Source organism: Phalacrocorax carbo, chromosome 1, assembly GCF_963921805.1.
Source record: "Phalacrocorax carbo chromosome 1, bPhaCar2.1, whole genome shotgun sequence".
Lineage (NCBI taxonomy): Eukaryota > Metazoa > Chordata > Aves > Suliformes > Phalacrocoracidae > Phalacrocorax > Phalacrocorax carbo.
In genome coordinates this window covers 172,141,013-172,155,971 of record NC_087513.1, presented here as the reverse complement: position 1 = coordinate 172,155,971, position 14,959 = coordinate 172,141,013, and the positions used below count along the sequence as shown (strand labels likewise).

General features: G+C 38.4%; 1 protein-coding gene across 8 annotated transcripts in view; it reads left to right on the top strand.

The window, feature by feature from the left end:
- The window catches only part of LMO7 (LIM domain 7), a 130,658-nt gene that overhangs the window by 84,135 nt on the left and 31,564 nt on the right, over positions 1 to 14,959 (top strand). For 5 of the 8 annotated variants that reach the window (XM_064440723.1, XM_064440722.1, XM_064440721.1 and 2 more), the window contains 12 exons: positions 582 to 612; positions 1,013 to 1,126; positions 1,604 to 1,802; positions 2,971 to 3,223; positions 4,320 to 4,610; positions 4,868 to 5,068; positions 5,513 to 6,226; positions 7,746 to 7,775; positions 10,099 to 10,216; positions 11,397 to 11,539; positions 12,853 to 13,294; positions 14,049 to 14,384. In XM_064440723.1, the coding sequence (XP_064296793.1) occupies positions 582 to 612; positions 1,013 to 1,126; positions 1,604 to 1,802; positions 2,971 to 3,223; positions 4,320 to 4,610; positions 4,868 to 5,068; positions 5,513 to 6,226; positions 7,746 to 7,775; positions 10,099 to 10,216; positions 11,397 to 11,539; positions 12,853 to 13,294; positions 14,049 to 14,384 (2,872 nt within the window). Of the gene's footprint in view, positions 1 to 581; positions 613 to 1,012; positions 1,127 to 1,603; positions 1,803 to 2,970; positions 3,224 to 3,677; positions 3,978 to 4,319; positions 4,611 to 4,867; positions 5,069 to 5,512; positions 6,227 to 7,745; positions 7,776 to 10,098; positions 10,217 to 11,396; positions 11,540 to 12,852; positions 13,295 to 14,048; positions 14,385 to 14,959 lie in introns of all 8 variants that reach the window. The other 3 variants (XM_064440728.1, XM_064440726.1, XM_064440727.1) reach the window with 3 other exon arrangements.

The window sequence follows — 14,959 nt, the reverse complement described above, 5'->3', positions numbered from 1 at the left end:
TGTATCTTACACAGAAGCAAACCAAACCCCTCCACCCAGCCCTACAACATCTCTCTCCAGATCCCAGTTTCAGTTGTTCATTTTTTGTCTGAAAAATTCTGTTTAGGCTTAAGTGTTCTCTGTGTCTGAGGCAAATATTTTGGAAAAGATAATATGATCAGGAAAAAAAAAAGTAGCAGTTTAATCTGCTTTCATGTGGAACTGAAGATCTTCCTGGCTAATAAGAGGCTATATTTCCCAAAGTCATTAGCTTGTTTTCCACTTTTATTTTGTTGATAACTAAAAACCTTAGCTGATTAAAAAAGCCTAGAGCCTTTCTGAGTTCTTTTTAAACCAGAAACTATAATAGATTAGCTAGTTTCTTGCTTTATATGCAATGATTGAAATAGTATGGAGTTATGCCTGTGAATTCAAGGCGGATTGCTTTTTATTTCTTATGGAACAGTCTTAGTTGCATATTTCATACTAGACTCTAATTGGGCTTGAAACTGTTTAAATCTTAAATAATAATTCAATTTTAAGTCAGATATTCTAAAAGTTTTTATTTTGTTCTGTTTTTCTCATTCCTTGCCCTGCTTCAGACCGGAAGAGACCAACAGAAGAGTGAAAAATGTAAGACACACTTACTTCAATGCTTTCTGAAACAATTTCACACTATTTGTGGTTAAATATTTTTAAGATATTTCTGTTTATGTTGCTATTGTGTTTACTTTATTCTTCAGCTGTTCATTTATCTGATGCAAATTAGTGCCATCTTACAATGATCTCTACACAGCTTACTTTCCCAAATAAATGCAGTAATTAGAAACAGTACTTATATCTGCTTGAGGTAGATGAGCGGCATTGTAAAAGGTTTAATTGGTTTTGGTGGAGATCCTAGCTAATGTACTATACAAGATTTTACACTTCATTGTGGAAAACATCTCTAACAGTATGCTGGGATGCTTTTATACTGGTTTGAGAGGAAAGCAATGAATTTTATATTTGATTGGGTTTTTTTGTTCGCTTTTAGGTTTTGATTACACTGTACTGGCTTGGGAGAAAAGCTCAAAGTAACCCCCATTATAATGGTCCATACCTCAACCTTAAAGCATTTGAGAAGTTATTAGGACAAGCGCTGACTAAGGTAAGGAATCCAAAAAGGATAATAAACATACAGCCTGAATTTTATAGTTTGCTGTACGTTACAGAATCAATTCTAAACAATCTCTTGGGCATTTAATTTTATTCTTAGTTTGGAGAACATTTTTATTTGCTTTGTTTGTTCTGCTTGCTATCAAAGTCCATGTAAAAGGAATGATTTGTAGCTTACACTGGTACTTCTGCTACACATATAATCATAAAATTCAGAATCCACCTGTTCTTATTGATGTGGTAGATTGTGAAAAGCCTTGTCTTGATTCCCTTTGGCTAAGATAGGAGGAATTTAAGACCTTGTGTTGCATCTCCTATCCAAGCTTCTCATTTTTAGGGACTTGCAGTAGACTGGTTAAGTCCGTTTGTGTGCTGAAAATGCATTTTCTAAAATTTTTGAGCAAAAACTGATGAGTAGCACTTGCAACTTACATTATTGCAAAAGACCTCTCAAAATTTACTCTTGTAGGCGCTTGAAGAGTCCAGCCACCTGAACAGAAGTGGCAGGGATAGTGGGTACGGTGATATTTGGTACGTTGACCGAGGGGAGCCCTTTTCGTCTTCTGCTAGCCATAAAAGAGACGATTCCTTTGATAGCTTGGACTCTCTTGGTTCAAGATCCTCCACAAGCTTTTCATCAGATATAACCTTGAAAGGTGGCAGTGAAGGTATGGGTTTTTTCCTCTTTTAAATCTTTTGTTGACATGTGTCTTATGAGTTTGAGAGAAGGCAATGTATGGACCTAGTACTTCAGGTGCCCAGTACTTAAATTGGCTTGAAAAGCAATTCTAGTTTTGCAACGGCCGCAGTTGCATTTTGCTTAAGCAAATATTGACCTTTAACAGTTGGTAGAAACAAAGGAATGCACACATGAATTTTCCTAGGAAGGGTTGCTGGGTCTTTTGCTCTCACAGCCGTGTTAGACTGTTTGTATGTGTGGGATATTTCTCCATAGTTCAAGAAGAGAAGTTGCTAGAATTCAGATCATGAGGGGACCACCTAAAATTGAACAGTTGCAAGAGTCTGTTGCCCTGTTCCTTCCGTGGATATGTCAAACCTCTATGTCTGTACTCCATTTATGAGTATTCAGTATTCAGTAGGGCTTTTTTTCACCTAGGTTAAAAACAGAGTAAAAGTCGTTACTTTCGATAGGTTGTCATGGAAAGAAAGGTAACAAGAAGAAAGTTTGTGACGTTGGATCCCTACAACTGTACTCTAACCTGTGTTTCTTTCCCCACTTTAAAATTAAATACAAGCTTGTAGCCTAACTTAAAGTTATAAAAACTGTGAGCTTTTGGGTTTTGTTCCATGTGAATAACACAAAATCATTGGGCCAAGGTCACATGCAGCATTTCTGATCTGAGCAAAGCAGGAGCATTTCTGATCTGAGCAAAGCAACAGGTAGCCGTGTTACGTATGTGACGTACCCTGGGCTTCTGCTGGGCGTTAATCTAGTGAGATGAGCATGTTGCTAAACTATTTGCTGGTGACTTGACTTTGTTACTAAATTTGAGTGGCGAGTTCGTTTGCTGTTTTACATATTCAATCTAGAGTTTAGCACTTTGTTTCCTGCAGGGAGCAGTGATAGTGAAAGAATGGAACAAATGTAGCAGGGGCATGCAAACCAAACTCAGCTTAATGGACCTTATCGCAGCTTTGCCACAAACTTCTAAAAATACTTCTGCTGTCCTGTCAGTAGCTCAGCAAGTTTGCAGCCAAAACGTCTTGAATATGGAGTTAAATTGATTTTTAGAACAATTTGCTGCAAGTTCTAGCTCTAAGTGTGTGTCTAGAGAATAATGTTTGTGCTTTCCCTTTTCTCCCCTTTCTTCTAAGGTTGCGACAGTGACACAGACTCAGAACTGCCTTTCAAAATGCATGACTCCCATAAAGATGACAGGTCTTACCGTAGGATTTCTGTGATTGAACCGAAACCTACCGCTGACTTCAATCGCTTCTTACCCAACAAAAATAAGCAGGCGGTGTATGTGCCAGCACCCTTAAGGAAGAAGAGGACAGAGAAGAATGAGGACAACAGGAGGAGCTGGGCAAGCCCTGTCTTCACTGAGTCAGATGGAACGTTTTCAAGGTACTGGTGTGCAGTCTTAGTTAAACAGACTTTGTTTAGGACTTTTTAAATAAATGATTTCTTTATTAGTTAAAGAAAAGCTACTGTTGCTGCAATACCAAGTAAAGTATTTGAGTTTCCATATCTTAATGGGGGGAAGTTTTGGTGTGGTTGTTTTTTCTTTTGGTTTTATTTTTTCACTCTGTTACATATAACTAGTTTTCTGGTGCTTGAGTAATGTTTTGATGCTGGTCAGACTCCAGGTAGGGGGGATTTAAATGATCTTAAATGCAAGTTCATGAGAGCTAGACCTATGGTTGTAGTTTCTCATCAAATCCTTCCAAAATATGGTGATGAATTTTGGTTGTCTGGCTTCTTGGTGCATACGGATGAGATTAATGGGCAGTTCTTGGGTTTCATCATTGCCTTCATGACTTCACTGTCTTCATTCTGTTCCTGTTTTGGTCAACCTCAGTGGACGTGAAAGGAATCCCGTAGCTTCCTGCCAAAATAGCAGAGCAGAGTGTGGGCTCACAAATCCAGCTTCTCTCCAGATGATCTATGAGTATGACAGTGGCTCTGATTCAGAAGCTGAAAGAAGGCTGCCCGACGTGGTTATGGATGACTTAGCAAAACGTAGATTTCTAGTCAAAAAGAGCCCTGTAAGCTCTGCTGCACCTGGACATCATTTCGTGTTGCGCAATGACTCTCCTAAATCTTGCTCACGAGAAAGTTATCCAGCTGGTCCACTAGCTGCAATGCTTGAACCACTGAGGTCAGAGATACTAATCCAAGATTCAGTAACTATTGTGTTACCCAAATTGCAGTCCGTAAATAACTCCCTAAAGTTAGTCTTCTAATTGGCATTTTAACACAGCTGATAATTCGTTATGCATTTTCTGTCAAACTTTGTATTTTTGTCGGAGGCAACAGGATGTTTTTATAACCATTTAACTTTTTATTTTTTTAATATTATTTCTGGTGCTGCAGTGATGGAATTGAGAACTAATTTGCTTCATTCACGAGGTTGAAGTCCTGAGCCAAAAAGCATGCCTTTTTGCATTCTTTATGTCAAGTCGCTCCTAAAATATCTTAACTAATTGGGTATTTTGAACAGTAACCAAAGGAGGCAGAGGCAGTTGGATACTAAAGAGGAAAACAAACCAAGAGTTAACATTCCTTCAGAATTATCTGGGTATTTTGATGAGGATGAGGAAGAAGAAATAGGCATCCCAAACATTGAAAAAGATGATCTCTATTTTCGCAAGCTAAGTTCTTCAGCGGCAAATGCAGTGGTTGCTTTTGACAAATTTCTTCCTAAGTTTTGGACTCCAGAAGAAGAATTGCTATGGAAAAAAATCAGGAAATCCTCTTTCAAACCCTGGTATAAAGAGATTCAAGGGTTCAGGTGCGTTTTCATGCATGCCCCTGTTTCTCTTCTGTGTGCAAAACTTACAAATTAAGTGTAGTTGTATGACTTTATTTTTATTTTTCATTTTTATTGCCAGTGTAGCAGCAGGATTCGGTGGTTTGGTTTTTTTTTGAGAAAATAATTGAAATATTATTTCCATTACACTGTTGTCACTGTGCATTTTACTCAAGGAGTACACTTTGTGTTCTTTTTTTTTTTTTTCCCCTCTGCTTTGTGTTTGTGCTGCTGCACAGTAGAAAGAAATCAGATTCTGAGGATGAGGAATTTGGTTACAAACAAAGCTCTGCCATTGTTGCTAATCAACCAAGACCAAGTTTTGACTGGAACAGCAGTTGCAGAAGGGACCAGAGCTATAAGCCAACTGCTGATTATGTGGGAAGCTCATTGTCACAGATTGCAGAAGGAAAAATCTTGGAGGCTTCTGATCAGCCCAGGTTGATATCCCTGCATGAGCTCTACTCTTGCTGCATCAAAAAGAAATGGCTGGATATGCAACAGCTAAATGAAATTAAACCACATCCTGTGATGTCGTGCTTTTTTGGTTATTACTATTTGTTTGGGTTTTTTTCTTTTAATCTAGCTGTAAGTAACTGGTCTTCTGAAACATGTAAATGCAAAGTGTAACATGCTGTATAGGGTTACTGGCTTTATGTGTGAGCATGTAAGCGTGCTGTTTCTGAGCAGGTTGGTATGCTGTGATACCTTTGTTTGACGTGTGCTGTGCTACGGTTAGTGGTGGTGAATGCTAAGCAGTGTAGTTGTACTGCTGGAGATGCTGCAAGTCTAAAGTAAATGTATACCACGATACGTTGTGATCTGCTTGTCTCTTACTAGTTAATGATATTTTTACTTCCCTCCTTTTGTTTTATATGCTTCAGTCAGTTTTCGTTACTTCAGGCCCTGCAAAAATACTCTGACTACTTGTCTTCTGAAACAAAGACCAAAATGGATCCTACTTCTGGCCCTAGGCTCATAAAATGTAGAAAGAATATTTCCTTTGTACCAGGATGCAACCAAGGAGACATGGAAAATGGGTATCTGTATCCAGATTTAGAAAACGATGACTTGTTCGTTCGGAAAACTGGGGCTTTCCATGTGAATCAAGTTGTTCTCCAAGACCCCCGGTATTTTAAAAAATTCTCTGAGCAGGAGCCTAGCCTAGAGGGTGAGATAATTCTGCAACCCAGAGAGGGCCAACCTGTGATTCCAGATTTGGAAAAGGATGACATGATTTTCCGTAAAATCCTCTCTCAGAAAAAAGAGGTGCCTTTATCGGGCGCTCCAGACAAGTATCACCCAGCACTCTTTCCTGATCCGTGGAGTCTTCCAGAGGAGATCCGGTCTAAATTCCTGTGTTTACTTGAAAAAAACACACCGGAGGAAAGAAAGAGCAACGGCAGAGTGCTCTCACCGTCTTCCCGCCATAAGAAGGACGATATGCTGACCCGCAAGATTGAATCTTGGAAGGTGGGAAGCAACATCCAGCCAGTAAATTTCATCCCGGGTCCATGCAGCGAAGATGACTGGAAGAAGTGGGAGGCGATCAGGGAGGCCAGCAAAGTTAGACACAAGAAACGGCAGATGGTGGAGAGGTCAGGTTGTGTCCCGCACAGGTTGCGCTTGAGTGCAGTTGAACCCTTTCTGTTAAGAAAAGCATCGTCTTGTGCTGAACCATTTGTAGAGTGGCAATCTGCTATTTGTTCGTGGCGTCCTGGACAAGCTTTTTATTTGCTTTGAATAGAAGCTCATGACTGCAATACCATATTTTCAACAAAACAAAATTACAATGTTTCCTAGTTTTAGGCTGCTATTTTAGAGAAAATATATTATGGTTTCTTCAGGCTCCAAGTTCTGCTTAAGTTTCTTTCCGTGGCTGAAGTGATTATTCAAATGACTGTGGAGGCTAAAAATTTTTTTTTTTCCCCCCAGTATAATTGGTAAACAATTTCTGAAACACACGAATGCTCTAATGATACTTTCTGGGAATGGGCATTCTCATATTCTTGCGTGCACCGAAGTTTGAAAATGCTTGTAAACTGTCCTGCCATAGTTTTGAGATGATTAGATGAGGTGAAAAAAAAACATTAGTGTTGGTTTGCCTGCCCAAAGTCACGGTGCATGCAAAGTGTGTGTCCATGTAATATAAAATTCCACTGTGACGTATTTTATTCTGCCAGTGTTTTCTCCCCTGCTTTCATACAGTCCTGATTAATACTTTCTCCTAATCCTTTCCTGGTATACTCAAAATTTCTCTTCTCTGACTGAATACTGTTTTTAACTACTTCCTAGCTCTCCTTTGGATTTTGCACTTATTGGGGGAGAGTGGGGTTTCGAATGTTTCCTTACCTCTGAAAATACGGCATTGCAAGTTGCAGTTCTCCCAGCTGTGCATCATTACTTTGTGACTAAGACACTTCTGAGTTCCAGTTGATACTCTGATGTTGCTGCATTTAATTTTTAAGCTTAATACTGTTAACAGAGTGTGAGCTTCACTGAAGAATATTTCTTAAGTGCTTGAAAATATTTCACGTTTTAGGAATTCGTTCAATAGAACAAAATACTCATATTCAAGAATACTGAAAATACTCTCAAATCACACTGGATTAATTTAGTTCTCCGCTTAATGTGCTGAACTTCTATATGTAAGCCTTTTATTCTCATCCATTCCCAGTATTGCTTTCACTTCATATCAGAGACAGTTGAAGTAACAAGAAAACAGCCTCTGTAAGCTAGGCTTCTTGTTGGGACTCAAGTTGGCCTTAACTTTCATTTCTTGAAATGAGTATCTTTTGAACATCATGCTGTTCAGTAGCACTGGAGTACGTGATGCAGAATTAATACAGGGCTCTATTCATGCAGTATTGCTAAATCAGAAGCGCTGGAAACTTGCAGGCAGTCTTGTTCTGTAAGTTTTCTGCCTGACTTACACATCGTGCAAGTCCTGATGTGTTTTTTGACTAGTGTCAGATCTCAAATGTGCTATTCCATGCTGGCTGGTCCTCAAGCTTTCAGTTTCCCCTTCACTTAGCGAGAGTGTGGGTATACTGGTGGTGTTAATGTTATGAATATTGAGACACTGAATCTTTTCTTTTTTGGTTTCTGATTTCTCAGACTGTTTCAAAAGCTTTCTGATGATCAAGGGTAAGTTTTATAAAAGCTTGAAAGTTCATAACACTACTTTTGCCTCCTTAAATTTTTGTGCATGCACAATAGCTAAAAACTCATGCTGAAAGCAACTTGTGCATGCTGCTTTGTTGTTCTGTGCTTGGGCAATTTACATAACGAATGTAAGAGACTAAAAGCTATGTGTCTGGCAAAAAGTTCTCTCTGGCATCTAGGGTATCCAAGTTACGGTTATCAGGCACTTTGAAAATCAGCTCTAATATTTTATTCCTGCTGAAGTGAAGTACTTGGTGTTCTGTATTTAAATTAGGCTTTAAAACATTCAGAAATGTAAAGGAAGATTAGTAAATATTTTATTTCAAAGGCTGTACAGCTAGAATCTAAAAATAATTCATGACATGGTATTTATCATGGGACTGATGAATGTTTTGCAGTTATTTTTTATACTCCAGGTTATTGAATCCTCAGTGGTAAACTTATTGGTTAGTGCCATGTTAGTTGTTAGTGCCAAACAACTTAGGTGTTGCTTACGATGTGCTCTGACTCAAAGAGAAATATTTTTCCACTTACTGTGTGATGGCATGATAAGTGTTTGGTAATGCATGGTGTTCTAATTTTTTTAAAATGTACATTTATTTATTTATTTATTTGGTTGGTTTTATCCCAAGGCAAAACCTGGTAAATGCTAAACACTCCCAGAAGAAGCAAGAAATGTTTCAGAAATTGTTAGATGTTAGGGGAGGGAGACTCAGAAGGCTCAAGGCACTAGTTATATTTTGAGGTGAAGACTAGAATTGAAAGTAACATCCTGCTCCTTGGTATGAATATAGGGATATGCTGGCACATAGGGTATATTGCATTTAGGTCTAGATTTTCCTACTTTGTTGCAGGCAGATATAGAAACTTGAGAGAAAGAAAAGGAAAGCCTAGTCATGTAAGTTTTCTTTAACTCATCTGGAACAATTTTGTTAACTTATATACAGTTTGGTTACCCAAAACCATTTCTACATATGATATAACTTAACAAAAAAAAAAAAACATTACAAGAAGAGAGCTTCTGCAATAGTGATCAGGAGAATTTTGGTAAATTTAGCATTCTTCCCATTCAGGAAATAGACAAGCAAACAGGTACAATGACTTAATGCCCTGGCTTTTATTTCTAGAGGCCAAAGTCTAATGTTACCAATGAAAGTGAGTTAGGCCTCTTGGGAGGAAGTGAAAGAGACTGGTTTGTTGTTTCAGAGCTCTCTTGGTATGTAACAGATTAGAGCAAGGCCCTGTGCTCAATCAGTTTTGGTTTTTAACCTGATTTTCTGTCATATCAGAAGTGCCATGTTTTCAAGTCCTGTTAGAACTTGGTTACACCCCACTGTCATCCAGATATCGTTTAGATAAGTGCAAACAAAAGTATTTTTTGAAAAAATTAAAAATTAAACCCAGAAGCCTAGCTTTCATTTTATATTACAGCATTGAACCTTGTGATGAAACACCTGCATTTTGCTCGGTGTCTCAGGTGCTTGTGGTCAGCTCTGAGCAGGAAGGAGTCTTTTCCTAAACCTAAATCAAAAGTCCTGTTATATTTATCACAGCAGTGTGAAAGAATAAAGGAGAAAATAGCAGTGGAGAGAGGGGAAAAAGGCATGAAAGGTGAGCTTTGAGAAATTTAGATTAAAGGGAACTAGTGAGCAGGAGTTTGTAGGAGAAACTTGTAGCCTTGTCAAAGAAATTAGTGAAGAGATGGCTGTGTGAGCCATCCCAACTTGGATGGAAAGCATCAGGGAGGCTTCGGAGGAGTAGTGTAGGCTAGTGGGGCCCATGACATGGATGAACTGAGCATTTAGCAGTGCACAAACTTACCTTTTAGAAACATGCATCAATAACTGACACGATTTTTATGATTAGCCTAAGGAAGGAATGAATCGGAGGTGATTCTGGGGCTGTTAGTGGAGAGAAGTGGAAGGATGGTATTTTGGGCTCGAGGAGGGGGGACACCTTTTAGGTCAAAGAAAGGAACAAGGTCAATGAAGAAAGTAACAAGCTTAAACAGAAGTAGTGGCGGGGTACGAGGAGCTCTATGTGAATGATCAGCATGGAGCTGCTACAGAGCTGCATATTCCCTTAAACTGATTTTATTTGCTCAAATATTCAACTACTGATTTGAGTGCTGGCACTAGAGCACGTCCCAGTCTTGCTCATTCAGCTGCCTGTGTGTTTCCTGCTCTTTTTGAAATAACACTTAAGAGCGCTCAGTTGTACTAATATAAATATCTCTCTCTCTCAGGTTTCACTGCATAAATGATGGCTAAGATGTGATAAAGCTGAGTACTCTTTTTCTTTCTAGGAGTAAATCTTTGAACGATGTCAGCGCAGAGGAGCTGCAGTCATTGCGCAAAATCCGTTACGAAGAGCTACAAAGGATAAAAGAACAGTTACAAGAACAAGATCTAAAGTGGCAAGAAGTAAGTACTCCTTTTCACCCCTCCTCATGCATCCTGCTGAAGGGCTGGGTGCAACCTACCTTCAGTGTCCCTAGAAAATAGGCTTTGGCATGTGTGCAGCAATTTCTGGGGCTGTCTTCTAAAACAATCCATCTCATACAATTACTAGTGGTTTTGGGGGTGTCTGTTTAATGCAGAACTGAAATTATTTTAAATATAATCATAAGTATCTGGTTAATGCTTCAGGGTAAGACTTGTGTATGTTGTAATAAAGCCTTCAGGTTTTATTTCTGTGGACATAAAGAAAAGTTAGACCACAGTTTCATGCTTTATCTAAAATTTGTGAATACTTTTTTTGTGAAACGATTGAAATGTCTGAGTATTTGATCCTTTGGGAGAAGGGCGGAAATAATATTTCCTCGTGCAAATTCTTGAGGCTCCTGTTCCCTAATGATTCTTCCTTAAATCCTGCTTGTAAACTGATGTGGTAGCTTTGTAAAGCATCACAACAGTATCTGAAGACCTTTTCTTTTTTATGAAAATCTCTGCTTGACAATGATTAGCAACAGGAAGCTGAAATGAAGAACAGAGCACAAAGCAAGAGGTTCACAGTTGTGTCTTTAATGCATCTCAGCCATCTCAGCTCTCATATTCAGTACTTCTCTTAACTCAGCTCTGGTATTTCACGGCAAATATTGCCAGTTCATGTTGTGATTTTCCAGAAATTAAGAAAATATGGAAGTATACGTTTTCAATCTAGAATTTAAGGCATGCTTATTCTCAAGCTAATGTATCAGTCTAACATAGTAGTGATTTAAAATAAATAAATAAATCCCAAACGCCAAAGCCTACAACAGAAGAGTACAGGTGGCATTTGCATTGGTTTTGAACTATTTGTCATTGGGTGAAATATTCTAGAATAAAATTGAAAATGTTAAGGCGGGGGAGAAGGCACAAAACATGTACTTTTCCTCTTGTAGTCCAGTAATTACAGTTGTTAACTTTAACAGGCAGTGAGCCTGTAACACTAAATGAAATATAAGACCCCTGTTATCATTTCAGGGGAAGGTGCATGAAAATGTGGCCGTGATGCAGACATGCAAATAAAATCAGAGCAGTAGGTAGCACGTGATGTGATGCCTCTGTAGATTTACGAGGTCTTGAGAAAATCTGATTGTATATGTTTATGCTATTCTTACAGGATCTAGCAAAATGGAAGAATCGTAGAAAGAGCTTCACTTCTGAATTGCAAAAGAAAAAGGAAGAGAGAGAAGAAATAGAAAGGAGAGCCTCTGAGGTGTCTGAAAGGAGTACCAAGTCACTGAAAGAAATGCAGCAGGAGAGGTAATGACCCTAATGGGAGTATTATGTTGAAGAACTTAAATCTGAGCGATTTTATTCCCTTGAATTCTTCAGCAGCTTTTACTGGGAAGTTGCCATTGATTCTGCAGAGATCTCAACAATTTCAGTTGCAAATTACAGTGCAGAAGTGTAGGCAATTGAAGGATGGAATATGATCTGCTAACACGTTGCTCTCACGGAATGTTAAACAGTTTTGCTCTGTAAATGTTGTTTTACTCTGCTATCCATAAATAAATGTAGTGAGAAGTCAGTATTTGCATCCACTTTAGAGAGGTTAAAACAATAGTGTTGAACTGGATAATTGGCTTTTTTATTCTTGGACCAGTTTAACTACTTCTCTTTCCTCTGTCACTGTATTTGCTATTCTTTTAGCCACTGTGGATAAATACAGCCAGAATTTTAGTGTATATCACAGGGCTGTAAACTCTTACTTGATTTCCTCTCTATCCCCAATTGTCCCTCTGGGAATTTACAGAAAAAGATTCTCTCTGAAGGGTAAGAAGTGTAAATTGAGTAGCACAGTACCATTTCTACTGGTGACAGTCTTTTTTTTTTTTTTTTAATTTTTCTTATGCCTGTATGACTGAAATGAAGGGAATATGCACATGGGATGTATTCATAAAAGAAATTTAAATGAGTCTTAAAATGGAGTGGTTTTGAGTTTCTGGGTTTGTGGTTTGCTTTTACTTATTTGTGAGGACAAAAATTAGTTTCTCGAATAGAAATACAGATGCTAATCTAATTGAATGTCCAGTATCATCAGAATCTTAATAATTATGTGGTAAAGATTACTCTGTGATGGTTGTTCCTTTATGACAAAGGAATGAATAGCAGAAAAAATAAATCTGAACTTCTAGGACACCATCTTATTATGTTATCTGGAGTTCAGTATAGCATTTTCATAGAGCAGAGGCATCAGTTCAGGTAGCGTTATGGGACTACCTTCTTCCCATTCTTTCCTAAAACAAAATGTGAATTTCTGAGGATATGTAACTTGAATAGCTGTATCATTTTCTTGGCAAAGAGAATTCTGTCATGGTGGCAACCTGATAATGTGCCGGTAGTGTGCCTGAGTGTTTTGGAAGTATTGAAATGGGGGGGAGGGGGAAGAAGGTAGATTTAAAAACATATTAAAATATTGATTATTATTTTTTTTAAATTATGCCATTCATTTTCATTTACTGGAGATGTGTTTCTCAGTTTATGCTCTACTTTGAACGCTCAGTAGTTGAAAGACTTAAGGCCTGCCTGTTTGTCAGGTCACTTCAGTATTTTAATGTGCTCTGTCCCCATAGGGAGGACAGAGATCAAGACTCCTATGGGCAGCGAAAACATGAACGCAGGTGGATGTATTCACTGAATGATGATGTGTTTAGTGAAGAAAAAGAACCTTCCATGCGGTCAGCAGCAAAAGATTACCGTTTGGAAGAAGATACCTCCTACAGCAGTAAGGACAGCAAAAGTATGTGTGCTGCACAACTGCGCAAGAAGAACCTGCCAGAGAGCTCGGCCGCTCCTGAAGTTTCCTCTCCGCCAAAGAGCCTGGCAGAGGAGCAGAGCTCAGCTCTTTTGTCTACTTGCTACTCCGTGAATGCTCAAACTGGGTCAGCTCAGGTTTCAGCTTCTCTCCCGAGAAGTTACCAGAAAGCTGATACCTCTAGGTTAACATCTGTGGTTACACCAAGACCTTTTGGTGTGCACTCAAGAGGAATCTCGTCACTTCCACGGTCGTTCACGGTAAAATTCCACTTCATTCCCGATGTCTGTAAACGCTGGGGTCTTGGATAGCTGGGGGAACAGTAGAGTTTTAACACTCATTGTTCTTTAAAAAATTGTGTGCTGGTTGATGAAGATTTTGTTAATAGAGCAGGCAATTCTGTTGTGGCTTTAGATGTTCACTCATGTTTCTGTAGTTGAAGGCACTCCTAGAAATAAGGCTGATTAAGTGTATTTGGTCGAATAATCTTTTTATTACTTAGAGGAAATCCACTTAGTGTTCCCTATCAAAAAATCTGCCTTCATTAGATGTAATTGTCTGAAGCCAAGTTAGCATAACTAAGTGTTAAAGACATAGGTGATGTTTCCTCTGCTCTGCTGACTTTGTTGAAATAGAAATTTTATGCTAGCCTAAGATTTGCCTGCTCAGTAAAGCACTGAAACACAGAAGCTGATTCTCCTTTGCCCCCCAATTACTATAGCTTCCTCCTAAATCCCTATTTGTCTCAACTTAAAAAAAGGTAAGAATGCAAATCATTCTAAGCAGATGATTTTAACAAACTTATCTTAAAAAGTCTGAACTGTTTACTCTGCAAGCACTTCCGGAAAAAAAAAAAAAATTGGTTGCTCTTCTCTAAAGTGGTTAATTAGTAATGGGTACAGTAACCAGAATTTGCATGAAAGGGAGAGGATTTTTGTTAAATATTTAGATTGCTGAAAGATTAGGATTTTTTATTTAAAGCACATATTTACAAAACTGTCATTTTTGTCCTAGATGGATGATACCCAGAAATACAACGGAGAAGTAGAAAACGCTAAAAGGACTCAAACTTTGTTCACTAGCAGTTCGTTTTCACAACCAGACTCGGCACACTCTCTCTCCTCCGCTGCATTCAGAAGTAGAGGGGAGGAGGAGGAGGAGGAGGAGGAGGAAAAAGGAGGTGTTCAGTCAACACCACCTCCTAGTTTGGCGCTACCTGTAAAATCCCAAGACCAAGATGTTGGAAGCAGTATTCTTAAACCAGAGTATTGCTCCCCACCTGGTTCTCTTTCACTTGCATCTTCTGCGGAAAATGTGAGTCTGCCAGAGCCTGAGGACTCAAAATCCCTGGTAAGTGTGGGAATAATGTGATTGCTTAGTGTAACTGAATGCTACAGCAGAGTAAAAGAAAAAATGAATAAAATTACATCTAAAGCAAGTATTTTTTGCTAGTAAGAAAACAGCTCAGAGAACTACTATTTCCTTTGATTTAATTCAGGGGAGAGAGAAAATTTGGAAAGAAAGTATTTGGTTCTTTTGCTGCATTTTTTCTTTATGTTCTGTGCTTAATTTTATTTCTCATTCTAATGCAAAATAGTTATTGTAAATGTTGTTTGATGCTTGCAAAGTATTTGTTACTCTCCAAATTAGCGCAGTCAGTTAGATGAACGATCTGAGCTGCTATAGCATTCATTTGCACTTTTAAACTGGTGGTGGAAAATAAAGATCAGCTTTTCAAAGGCCAGCCTTAAACATTAGTATAATACTATCATGTTGTGGCTTGAGTCCTCCCATTTTAAAAAAATACTTATTTACTTGAAATTAATCTAATTAGTGTTCTCATTAATGAATTTTAAAGCAAATCGCCATCTCTTTCTGTATGTGCTCATCCTTTCTTTCAGTGTTTTGGTTTTTTTATTTAATAT